This window comes from Eulemur rufifrons, chromosome 28 (assembly GCF_041146395.1).
Source record: "Eulemur rufifrons isolate Redbay chromosome 28, OSU_ERuf_1, whole genome shotgun sequence".
Taxonomy (NCBI): domain Eukaryota; kingdom Metazoa; phylum Chordata; class Mammalia; order Primates; family Lemuridae; genus Eulemur; species Eulemur rufifrons.
Genome location: NC_091010.1, coordinates 41,281,619 through 41,294,800, shown reverse-complemented (window position 1 = coordinate 41,294,800; position 13,182 = coordinate 41,281,619). Strand labels below are relative to the sequence as shown.

Below are 13,182 nucleotides of genomic sequence, written 5' to 3'. Positions count from 1 at the left end.
AATCATAAATGTAAATGGATCATTTCAATAGAGAGACAAGGTGGGTGGTAAGTATTGTGATAGCTGCAGAGAGTGCTGAGGGAGTCCTGTGCAGGGGACTCCTAAGGCAATGCAGTGGAGTGGAATGAGTGTCCACTTTGGCATTAGACCAAGGATCAAGTCCCAGCTCTACAACTTACTAGCTTGATGATTTTGGACAAGAAACTTAAAATTTTCTTAACTTCAGTTTTCTCACTTTTAATATGAGGATAATAGTACTTACTTTGTAGTTTGAAAGATAGCATCTACAAAATGCCTAATCCGTAGTAAGCACTTGTGACTTCCCTTCCTGTGTTTCTCCTAAAATTTCAGGCACTAATTTTAGCATCTGATGGTGGATCTTGCCTGTAGCAATTATTACTATGGTGTCCTGATGGAGAAGGGACAACTCTTCCTTATAGAAGAATTAAATCAATACATGTAAAAGGAATGAGGGAAATAGAAAAATTACCATTAGGACACCTTAGTAATAATTGCTACAGTCACACCAATGGATGCTAAAATTAGTGTAAAATTTAAGGAAAAGCAGGATAAGTATATGCCCCCAAGTGAATATTTATTAATTATAATGGAAAAAATAGGCACTGATAGGCAAGTGGGCTTTTCCAAATTGCATGTAGAGCATACATGAGTTACTCAATTATAATCAAAAGAACTGAATAGTACATTTACAGTGAGGACATCTGGCAGACACCATCTTTAACAAGTGGTCAGTGCTAACATCACTAGTACTACAACATATCAGCCTCATGTTTCCCCTATTATTATGATGCACTGATAAGGTACATACCTTTGTGGTATTCTTCCAACTCATAGGTAGAGCTCAGTATGTCTTCTTAACACCTTTACAGATGTCACCCTTCCTCGTCTTAAGGCCTTCATACCTCAGCTCCTGTCACGGCTGCACATTGAAGCCCTTCTCCATGGAAACATAACAAAGCAGGTGGGTGGTTGAGGTTGTAGCAATCTTTTGTGGATCAATGCAAGAGATTTTTGTTCCTCTAGTCTGTCTCAAGACTGTTAACCAGCACATTGTGAAAACAAACAGAGTAGAGTTCACTGAACCTTCTCTGTTCTATGGAGGAAGATAGGTGAGGGCACAGGGGAAGTAAAATATGGTAGTTAACTGAGGACCTACTTTCATAGCTGCCTCCTCTGCTGTTGCCTACCTTGTGCAATCACATGAGGAAATGGGAATAATAATCCCTACTCTATATAGAGTGGCAGGACTATTTAATGGGTAAGAACACATGATGTGGAATCAGGCAGCTTAGATTTAAATCCTGGCTCTGTCACATACTAGATATTTAATCTTCTGAAAATATCTTAACTCTGTGCTTAGTTTTCTTATCAGTAAAATTAGTTACAGTAGTGCCTGCATCATGGTTAAAAGGGTAAATAGTACGTGCCAAGTGCTTAAACACATGGAAAGCACTACAGTATTTCCATGGCAGTCCATCTCAAAATCCCTCAGTCTTTACCACTCTGCTATTCTGCCTCCAAAACAATATGCCCAAGTTTAGATGTTAATAAGCGGCAGAGACAGTATTCTTACCAAGGTCAGTTTTACCTACAGTAAATGAGCCTTATGCTCACCTCCTTTGCTCTGCTGTGACCTCAGGTGTTTGAGTGTCATTTCACCTGGGAGCAACTTTGCATCCCCAGTCCCTGTCTAGCTTTGGCAGTGCCTTTTTTCCAGCATTGTCATCAATGTTGATGATTGTCTGGGTCTCTGTTTCTCTTCACTGCTACCATGTTGACTAATCATACTGACAAATTAAATTTTTATCCATTCGAATAGGATCAAATGTTTTTAAGATTTAAAAATCCATTTTTATGATAAACTAAGCTAGTTTATTTTACAAACATATTGTTTTCATATTGCAATGGACTACCATCCATTATACTGTTTTTATCTTCACAGACAAGATGTGTTTATGTTTTTGTAACATGCTGGAATATATATTTTTCCCCAGGCTGCGTTAGGAATTATGCAGATGGTTGAGGACACCCTCATTGAACATGCTCACACCAAACCTCTTCTTCCAAGTCAACTGGTTCGGTATAGAGAGGTTCAGCTCCCTGATGGTAAGTCGAAATGTTATAACTCAGGAGTGGACTATCTTGACATAATAATGTGGGTGATTGTAGGTGGGTTGAATTCAGTTGGATGATAATGTGTAGTTTTATGGCAAAGATCCACTAGGATCCTCTACTATTTATAGAAGTATGATTAAAGATAGATAATTAGGCCAGAAAATTCTCTGGTAGGAGGGCCAAAGAGGTGAAATTAGAGGTGGGCAATAATTTTGAAGAGAATGATACTGGAATCGACTGGTGCTTGAATGTAGGGGAATTAAGAAGTAAAAATAGGCCGGGTGCGGTGGCTCACGCCTGTAATCCTAGCACTCTGGGAGGCCGAGGCAGGTGGATCGTTCGAGGTCAGGAGTTCGAGACCAGCCTGAGCAAGAGCGAGACCCCCGTCTCTACTAAAAATAGAAAGAAATTATCTGGCCAACTAAAATATATATAGAAAAAAATTAGCCAGGCATGGTGGTGCATGCCTGTAGTCCCAGCTACTCGGGAGGCTGAGGCAGTAGGATTGCTTAAGCCCAGGAGTTTGAGGTTCCTGTGAGCTAGGCTGACACCACGGCACTCACTCTAGCCCAGGCAACAGAGTGAGACTCTGTCTCAAAAAAAAAAAAAAGGAAAAAAAAGAAGTAAAAATATCACAGAGGTAAAGAAAGATTGACTGTCAAGCACGAAATACAATTTATTTGTAAAAAATACAAACTAGAATCATAATATTTAATTAGAAGCCCATAGGATTCTTTGGCAGAAATAGTTTTAGGAAACCTCCTGGTACAGATAACATGTATTCATAACATGGCTTTTGTTTTTTATTTTTTTAAAAAACACAGTCTTGCTCTGTTGCCCAAACTGGAGTGCAGTGGTGTGTTCATAGCTCACTATAACCCCAGACTCCTGGGCTTAAGCAATCCTCCTGCCTCAGCCTCCCAAGTAGGGGGCCACAATGCCAGGCTAATTTTTAAAAAGTTTTTGTAGAGATAAGGTCTTGATATGTTGCCCAGGCTGGTCTCAAACTCCTGGCCTCAAACAGTCCTCCATCCTTGATCTCCCAAAGAGTACATTTTTTAATAAGAGATTAACATAAAGAATTGATTTTATTTAATTTATATATTGGGATTTGCAGTGTTGGGTTATTTGTACATTAACAATGATTTTTATATATAAAAATTCATTAAACATTGTTGTCAATATTGTTCAATATCGATCAGATGTGAATACTTTCCTTCACTTAACTCTCCATGGGAATGCATTACATTTTACAAAGAAAAGTTTCAGGCATTGTGAAGAAGGAGACATTTGGAGTATGTATGAAAAGGCTGGAAGTGTATGGGACAGGGCAGGAAGACTTACCACAGCCAATATTTTCTTCCCTCCTGTTAAAAGAGGGGACTTAGTACTGCCAGTTTATGATCAGAAAGTTTGACTGCTGGTCAGACTTGGACCTGGTCAGAAAAGTGAAATAGATGAAATACAACTCTAGGCTTCTCTGCCTTCCTTTACTGTTGATGTCTAAAATTATCATCTATAAAAGTGAGTAAACATAGCATTAAATCCCAAATAAGTTTTTGAATTTATTGCTTTCTTTTTGAAACTTCCTAGGAGGATGGTTTGTTTATCAGCGGAGGAATGAAGTTCACAATAACTGTGGCATCGAGATATACTACCAAACAGACATGCAGAGCACCTCAGAGAATATGTTTCTGGAACTCTTCTGTCAGATTATCTCTGAGCCTTGCTTCAACACCCTACGCACCAAGGAGCAGTTGGGTGAGAGGGAAGTGGGGGGTGGTGGGACACCATAGACCTTGGTGAATGACAGTTGTTCTCAGAGAACATTTTCCATAGGTAGAAGCACCTGGCACTGTGTACCGGGCATGCTCTATTCAGGGAGACTTGTGAAAACCTTGTTTACAGAGAATCCACTTCTAAGAGATAAGCAATTAATATCTTATGGACCTTAATGCAGTTCTTAATGAGATGACACGTATTTATATTATATACATATCATCAATAAAGAGGACATTTTAGGTAGTGGGGAGAGGATGCTAAGGGCAGCCTCACAGGTAGCAAAGTGGGAAGCAGGCCATCCAGAGGAGCTTAGATTCATCAGACTTTGAGTTCTCTGAGGGCAGGGATTATCTCGTATTCATCTTTATGTCCCAAGCCTGGGATATGCAGAAAGTACTCTGTTAAGTATTTGCAGAGTTTTGGGCACTGTTTAAAAGTCCTGAAGATCCTGGCAGGTTTGATCAATGAGGAAAGAAGTTCAAAGAAACCCCAGTAATGATAGGGAAAAATCAACTACAAAGGATTTCAGTGAGTCTCTCCAAGTACCTATCATTTTTAAATAACCACCATGCTAGGTGCTGGACATTGAAAATGGATGAGGAGGCATGCCAAGAGCTTGGCTTAGAAAAGGTGTTGAAGGGAGGTCATGCATGGGCTCATGAGATGACAATGAAAGTATGACCTTTAGTTAGCTTGATCTCTAGAGAGTTGCAGTCTGACTAGATAATCCATCAGATGATCCAGGAATGGATTATCTAACAAGAAATAGATCCAAGTTCATGTAAGGAAGATGGATATTAAAGGAAACAGAGCCAGGACAGTGGTTAGGGGATGAAAATGAGGCTAGCATTTTGTGGGAATGTGAGCAACTTCAGCATAGATTGAAGGGTATTGACTAGTGGAGAGTGAGGAGTTACAGGTTGTGAGTTTCAATGAAGAATAGGGTTTTTTTTTTCCTTAGAAGAGAAAGTCATCTCCAACTTTGTAACTATTCTTCAGAAAACTCTTCTACTTTGTCCTTAGAAGCTGAGATTATCTTAACTGCTCATATATATTTCTCCGGCAGTGAATAATCTAAAGCTTAAAGTAGATTTTATTTGCTGTGACAGGACAGTTTTTAAAGGATTAAAAGTGACCCAAGGCCGGGCGCGGTGGCTCACGCCTGTAATCCTAGCACTCTGGGAGGCCGAGGTGGGCGGATCGTTTGAGCTCAGGAGTTCGAGACCAGCCTGAGCAAGAGCGAGACCCCATCTCTACTAAAAATAGAAAGAAATTATATGGACAGCTAAAAATATATATAGAAAAAATTAGCCGGGCATGGTGGTGCATGCCTGTAGTCCCAGCTACTCGGGAGGCTGAGACAGGAGGATCGCTTGAGCCCAGGAGTTTGAGGTTGCTGTGAGCTAGGCTGACGCCACGGCACTCACTCTAGCCTGGGCAACAGAGTGAGACTCTGTCTCAAAAAAAAAAAAAAAAAAAAAAAAGTGACCCAAGTCTCAAATGCCAAAGTCCTAACTGGCTGGTGTTTGTGTTTCAGGCTATATTGTCTTCAGCGGGCCACGTCGAGCCAATGGCATACAGGGCTTGCGATTCATCATCCAGTCAGAAAAGCCACCTCACTACCTAGAAAGCAGAGTGGAAGCTTTCTTAATTACCATGGAAAAGTCCATAGAGGACATGACAGAAGAAGCCTTCCAGAAACACATTCAAGCATTAGCAATTCGTCGACTAGACAAACCAAAGAAACTATCCGCTGAGTGTGCTAAATATTGGGGTGAAATCATCTCTCAGCAATACAATTTTGACAGAGGTAAGGTAAAATTAGAGCCCCAACATTAATGGCATTTGAGTGTAACATTTGAGGACATTGAAGTCATTCTACAAAATGGTACTCATTTTGTAGGTGATGTTCCATTACTGATTTGGGGTGTGGGAGGCAGGGGTGGTTGGCACTCCTAAAGAACCATTATAAGGCATGGTGGCTCACGCCTGTAATCCTAGCACTTTGGGAGGCCAAGGAGTTTAAGACCAGCCTGAGCAGAAGTGAAGCTCTGTCTCTACAAAAAATAGAAAAATTAGCCAGGCGTGATGGCGTGCACCTGTAGTCCCAGCTACTCGGGAGGCTAAGGGCAGGAGGATCACTTAAGCCCAGGAGTTTGAGGTTGCAGTGAGCTATGATAACACCACTGCATTCTAGCCTGGATGACAGAGTGTGACCCTGTCTCAAAAAAAAAAAAAAAAAAAAAATCATTATTTAATATAACAATTTCCAGTTTCACTTTTTTTGTTTCATCATTATACGCCTGAGATTCTGAACAGAGATATATAAGTATCTATTTTCCGTAACACTGAAAAAGTGAAAAATTTGCAAATTGAACTCCTGGAGACAAATGCTGCCCTAAAAGCACAGGAATTCATACATTTGTCTTTAGGGATCTTCAAAGATTTGTCACTGCTTTCAGATTTGGGAGCACTGTGCTTCCTGAATCTCCTGCCTTACGAGTTTCCTTTCACCTTTCTTTTAGAGCAGAGATTATCAACTAATGTACTAAGCCGTACTGGAAGTTTGAGGACTTGGGTTGTGTTCTCATTCTGATACCAACAAGTTGAAGATCTTGATCAAGTAACCTTTTTGGACCTCAGTTTTCTTACCTATAATTTTCCTAGCAGGTGGATTCACTATTAATGATAATAGTATCCAGCATTTATTGAGCATTTACCTTGTGCCTAGCATCACGTCATCATCATATATCATTTTCTTAATTCTCGCTGCAGCCCCATTAAGTAGTTATTATCTTCCAACTTCCAGATAAGGAAACTGAGGTTCAGAAAAGTTGAAGTGACTAGCCCAAGACCCTCTCAATAGCTCATAAGCAGAGAGCCAGGATATGAACCCAGGCCTATCTCCTGAGCCAAGGCTCTTACCCATTGCACTATATCCACTTACTTACTTGAAATCTATTTCCTTCCTACTTGTAGGAGCAGATAGTCACTTAAAAATATGGATACTTAAGAGTCTTAGAGTGATGTGTATTGTCATTTAGTGTAGTATTCTGAGCTACTAATACGGAAAAATTTGTAAATTATTGTTTGACTACTTTTTCAGATAATATAGAAGTTGCATATTTAAAGACACTTACCAAGGAAGATATCATCAAATTCTACAAGGTAAGTTGGATTCCTACGTTTAAATATTGACCAATAAGGAAATATTTTATGTGCTATGTTGTATGTTGATGCCTTGAACCTAATCAGGCTGGATTTATGAAGGTACATTTGTTGATTGAAGTATTTTTGACAGAAACACCTATTACTATTAGAAGAAATATGGACAGTTCTTATTGAACACACTATTGTTTTCCTCTCCCATGAGACCAAGGACTGTGACAGCCCTTCTTGGCTTCCAAATCCACCTCTGTAGGCTGCCCTTTTGTTTCTTCTCTCTGTTCCCCACCCTGCCCTCAAAGAACGTTGCTGAGCTTTGGTGGGGAGGAAGAGCAAAGAAAACAAAAGAGCTCAAAAATCAGATTATTTTCCAATCTCTGACAACTATAAATTGTCTCTACTCATTTAGGTGCCACTGTGCCTGCTTTTTTAAATAAATAATTACACACCTTTGAATAATGTTCAGAGATCTTATGAGTTTTGAATGCTTGTGCTCACTGAGAAAGTTTATCAAGAGAAAAGACTGGGCGTGATGCTCACACCTGTAATCCCAGCACCGTGTCTCAGTTTTTTGTTTTTTTTTTTTTTTTTTGAAATAGAGTCTTGCTCTGTCACTGGGCTAGAGTGCCGTGGCATCAGCCTTGCTCGCAGCAACCTCAAACTCCTATGGCTGTTCCTTGTCATAGCTACATACCTTACAGAACACCAGAAAAGGAAAGCGTTGGAGAAAGGGAACTCGAGGTTGCTATGAGCTAAGCTGACGCCACGGCACTCTAGCCCAGTGACAGAGCAAGACTCTGTCTCAAAAAAAAAAAAAAAAAAACAAGAGTAGATCTTTGGAAGCAAACTTTATTCCAGTAAGAAAGAAGTTCTCAGATGAGGTCCTACATGATACTGGACTGAGCTCCTGGAAGAGGCTAGAGAGGTCAGGGCAGGCCTGTGGGAGAGCCTGGGCTGTCCTGCCAGCGGGCGGGGAGCAGAGGAGACCGTGGTCAGGTTTGCTGTGCAACACCAATGGCTTCCTTTGCAGTCACACAGGACCAGGCTTGTAATAACTGCAGTGCATTTGCTTCAGCTGATGATCTCTCCCCTCCGAGGATATGAAACATTACTTCTGGCTAAGGCATCAGAGGAAATGTCCTCACAGTTTGTACTCCTTTAGAAAAGACAGTAACGGTCCCATATTAGGAGTAAGGTCAAGAGACACTTTCCCACAAGATCTACCTGCCAACCGAGCACTGCTGGCATTCGTGGCAGTAAGGGGAACCCCGCAGAGCAGCGTGTGGAATGGGAAGAGCAAGCAGACCTAGCTTCCAACACCGTCATTAACAAGCTGTGCGACTCACACAAGCCATTGTCTCTCTGCGTCTTAGAGTCTATGTCTCGAAAATAGACATCATCATGGTGCTTAGCTTTCAGAGAATTAGTTGAGCTAGCGTAGGAGAGTCCCTGAATACAAGGCAGGACTCAGTAAATGTTAGATTCCTTTCTCTTTTGGTAGATGGGGAACCGCAGTTTACAAGTAGTACCCATTGCAGAATCTGAGGAGGTTCTTAGAGGAGCAAGTGTTGTGGTTGTCCCCTGCCTAAGCTCAGGCCATTGTCTCTGTAGACACTAAAGATCACTAGGTGCAGCCCTGCACATCACATCCCAGTGAGTACTAGGCCTGGTTTTTAATACCAGCTTAGGTGCTTATTAGTGGTAGGAGTTTGATCAGGTCACTTAACCTCCTTGGGCTCAGTTTTTCTCTTCTGTAAAACAGGGTTAAGAAAAATTCTTTCCTACCTGGCCAAATCTTTGTAGCATTTAAATAAAATAACATAAGTGAAAGGGAAGCATCTCTTCTGTATCTGGCTGGGTGACAGCTGATTCTTCATAGTCATCAGAGAACACCTCATTTTAAGTTCTTTAGTTGGGGCAAAAGGGTGACCTTGCTCTTCTTTCTGCCTAGGAAATGTTGGCAGTAGATGCCCCTAGGAGACATAAGGTGTCCGTCCATGTTCTTGCCAGGGAAATGGATTCTTGTAAGTATTGAATATGACTTTTTAACGTCTATTTTTAGGCTCATGTTGAGCCACCTGATGGCTCTTCCTTGTCATGCCTTATCAAACACCAGAAAATAAAGGGGTTGGAGAAAGGGAACTGGAGATGCTCTATTGAAGCAAAGATAAGGGGGAAAGGGAAATGTGGCAGTGAAGGCGAGAGCCGATGCCAGGCGATACAGTGCCCAGCTAGCCACAGCTTGACGGGAGAACCTAGCGGGTTGCTAGAGGGGTGTCTCCGTAGAAGCTGTGTGGAACCACTGCATTGTGGGGAGGACAAGTAATCAGTTTATTTTCCCAGTTCTTCCTGTCTCCTGGCTTTATCGGCCAAGGTTTGCTCTGTGACCATTAAGTCCCCTGGCCTGCTGGGTGGTTTTACTGGGTCCTTCTGGGTGGCCAGAGACTCAAGATCCAGTCGGATCAAACCTGACCACTAAAACTGCTGCAGTGAAGGCTCTGTGACCTTAATAACATCATGAGCCACCATTGGGAACACTCCTGATAGAAGGCAGGACACGTGCCCAAGGCCTTGGGGAGTAGGCAGCCCAAGAGGATCTGAGAAGTACATGAACTGGGCTTGGTACAGTTTTTTAATGAACTGAGTCTGGTTTAGATTTTTTTTTGAGAGTTCTTGTGTGCTAGTATCAGTAAGTGCAAAACATTAAACCTTTCATTTTCTTATAGGTCCTGTTGTTGGAGAGTTCCCGTGTCAAAATGATATAAATTTGACACAAGCACCAGCCTTGCCGCAAGTAAGAAATGTAACTGTTATGTTAGATTGCACTGTCAGAGGACTTCCTGTTTAGAAGGAGCCCGTTCATCGGGATACAGAAGACCTACAGGTTTTAGGTCACCAGGTGTTTGAGCTTCTACTTAGTTCCCCCTTGAACACCTGGTCACTCAGCCTCTGCCCTTGTCTGCCTTTGTCTCTTGTTTGAATAGCTGTGTTATTCTCCAATGAGTCATGTCTAGCCACTTCTGTTGAATATTAGAGTGAGACCTCTCAGCCCCTCCCTCGTTGCCTGCCTACATATTTTAACCATCTAGAAAGACTAGCATTTCCTTGCAGGAGGAAACTGGCAGTGTAACCAGGCCCTTGCTGGGTGGGCCTACCCCCCTTTGCTACTCTGCTGAAGCCTTGGTGCTGAGCCCCTGCTGAAGCCCTTGTTTGCCCAGGGGAAAGCCAAGAGTCTTCCTTCTGGCCCAGAGTCCCACTGGCAACGCTCACCATAGGTTTGCATAGACCAATCCGGGACCCTGTGGCTCTACTGCTCCAGAAGAAAGGTCAGAAGATCACAAGACATGGGGTAGAAACTAATATGTATACCCCACCCCCAGAAAAAAAGTTGATGTCCTGCTTCAGTCTTATTTTTAGGTTAAATACACTAAAAGGAAACTTTTTTCTTTGCAGCCTGAAGTGATACAGAACATGACCGAATTCAAGCGTGGTCTGCCACTGTTTCCTCTTGTGAAACCACATATTAACTTCATGGCTGCAAAACTCTGAAGATTACCCCCAGCTGGGAAAGTGCGAGTGGATGCATTCTTGAGTCTTCCAGGGCCTAGGAAAACAATCTTGGCCACTTTAATAGCTTCTAGTTCACTATTAGACAAACAGAAAAAAAAAGAAGTTGTCAAATGTCATTATGTAGAAATACTGAAAGTCCAAAGTAATTAAATTACAAAATCTTATAGATGTAGAATATTTTTAAAATACATGCCTCTTAAATATTTTAAAAGTTTTCTTTTCATTCCTAAGAGAAATTTCCCTTATATAACAATGCTTAAAATGATGAATGATATTCCTATAGAATATTCCTTCCCTATTCTGTAAAATAGTCACTTGTTTAAAGAAAATAAAAGTTAGTTTTTTTCTAAAAAGCCTCCTAGGTTGACATAGAAGGCTTCAAAACATTTAGAAAGGTAATGCCTTTTTACAGTTGATCCTCAAATTGGCTTTCTACCTGATGGTTTCACGTACATCAGTGGAGGACATCACATTCAGCAGGTGGTAAACAAAACAGTGTGATTTTGTTTGTGAAATTGCTGATTATATAAGGCATGGTTTTAATCTTTTTATAAAATTTGAACATATTTTTTATTCCAACTAGTAAAATGCTAGAAAACCCTAGAACAGCCTACTTATTTACAGTGCTAGAAATACAGATTTACCTTACATCCATTTTGTCCTAAACTGAATTTCTCAGGATTACTGTGGTTTCTTTCTTTCTGACTGAATCATATTGACATTCTTGTTCATAGTTGGTTTGCAGCGTTCCGTCAATTTTACTTTTTCTCATCAACATGTTGCTGTATTTATTTAACAAGTACAAATAGGGTCAACTTCAGATCCTACTGAGTGTGTGACATGCTTTTCCAACATCAGCTTTGGAACCACCTATAACTTTTTGCTGTGGTGAAATTGCAGTCAGTATGTGAACCAAAATATTTTGCCCTGTTATGAATTTAAAAGGCAGCAAATACAAAGCCACCTTTTTGGAGATACAAAAAATAAAGCCTTGCATTCTTAAATGGCAAGTCTCCATAAGACTCTAAAATCTCTTGTTGCTACCAGTCTAATCTTGCCTTAAGTGTTAATTTATTTTTTGAATATATAAATATAAACAAACAAACACAGATGATGACTGGAGTGGACTTTTAAATTAAAAGTATTTTTTTCCTGAGATACTATTTTAGGTGAAATTATTATTGTAGATTTAACATCTGTTTAAAAATATTTACTGTTATTAAAATTTGCTTCAAGAGAAACGGTGAATATATTTCCACATACAGGCACTAGTAACAGTAAGGGGCCCTGTTGTCCGCTAACTCAGGCAAAGTAAAGAATGGCATTTTCAAACGACATTTTGCCTCACCTTATGAATTGATTTTCCAGGACTGCTTTCTTTCAAGTCATGTCTTTTGACATCTTAAGTTTTCACATTTGCCGTTTTCCAAATCTCGATTTGGGGCAAGAATGATACAGTCACAACTACAGGAGCTGCTTTCACAAGTGGGGCTCCGTTTCTACTGTCAGATCAATGTGGTGCTGTAACTGTCTTTTTATCTGTACCTTCAGAGAGCCTCCTTGTAGGAAGCCGGTCTCTGTCCATCAGAAGGTGTGTGAAGTCGTCACTACCTTCTGGTTTTATGCATTTGTAGACTATGCAGCTTTTCATCGAACTACCAATACATACAAGACAGATCTAAAATTAGTCCTGAGTGTTTAAATCCACCACTGTAAGAGTAAACAGAAATCTACCTACCTTTTCTGTGGATAAATAACTTTTAGCTCTTTTTTAAAAATGGGTGAAATTTGGGAGTGTCATTTTTATAAGAAAGGCACACGATCTGAAAGCAATCTCACGTAGTCTTCAGGAACCTGCGATTGTTGTTCAGTGTGCTTCAGCATTTTCCAGTTTCCGAATTGGATCTAGAGCTCCTGTTGCATCACTCAGGCCTACTAATGGATTCACGTAGATGGGTCCACGCTGCAGTCCATGAGCAATAACAGACCACCCCAGATACTGCTATTTACTCCATGCTTCGTAAATGAGATTTGTGAAACAAAGTTATTAGTTACCTGGGACTTTTTAAAAAACTCTTCCTTTTGACTAGTTGATGTGAAAGAGGGAGCATGTGACACAGCCAGTATGGTGGACCGCTAGGGTTATCCTGTTTACAATAAATCGCCTGAACTTAACCTCTGGAGTTTGCATTTGTGTTATTTTTATGGTTTTATGAAATAGTCCAGTGGCCAATCCTCAGCCTACCTCTCAGTGTCCCAATTTGATAAAGTTCCTTGCTTTCATTGTTCCTAATGCAGAAAGCAGTGAATTCTAATACATTTTCTGGAGTGTATCTGGGTAAGAGTGATTTTTGTCAAATAAATGGCTCAATTTCACACTCTTAAGAATAGATCACTTTTGTAAAACAGTAACCTCGGTATTTGAGACTGAACTACTTACTGTGAGTATTGCCACTGATCCTAAACCCAGAAAGATTTGTCTCTGGCCTTCCAGGGAGGAAAATAAAAAGGATAGAAAAAATATTTCTG

The 13,182-nt window shown here is 40.6% G+C and overlaps 1 protein-coding gene across 3 annotated transcripts in view; it reads left to right on the top strand.

The window, feature by feature from the left end:
- The window catches only part of IDE (insulin degrading enzyme), an 81,330-nt gene extending 68,927 nt beyond the window's left edge, over nt 1–12,403 (top strand). For all 3 annotated transcript variants that reach the window (XM_069461126.1, XM_069461124.1, XM_069461123.1), the window contains exons 18-25: nt 891–982; nt 2,016–2,127; nt 3,730–3,897; nt 5,456–5,728; nt 7,025–7,086; nt 9,035–9,107; nt 9,810–9,877; nt 10,537–12,403. In XM_069461126.1, the coding sequence (XP_069317227.1) occupies nt 891–982; nt 2,016–2,127; nt 3,730–3,897; nt 5,456–5,728; nt 7,025–7,086; nt 9,035–9,107; nt 9,810–9,877; nt 10,537–10,632 (944 nt within the window). In that variant the 3' untranslated portion in view covers nt 10,633–12,403. The remainder of the gene's footprint in view (nt 1–890; nt 983–2,015; nt 2,128–3,729; nt 3,898–5,455; nt 5,729–7,024; nt 7,087–9,034; nt 9,108–9,809; nt 9,878–10,536) is intronic.
- Nucleotides 12,404–13,182: the final 779 nt, after the last annotated feature.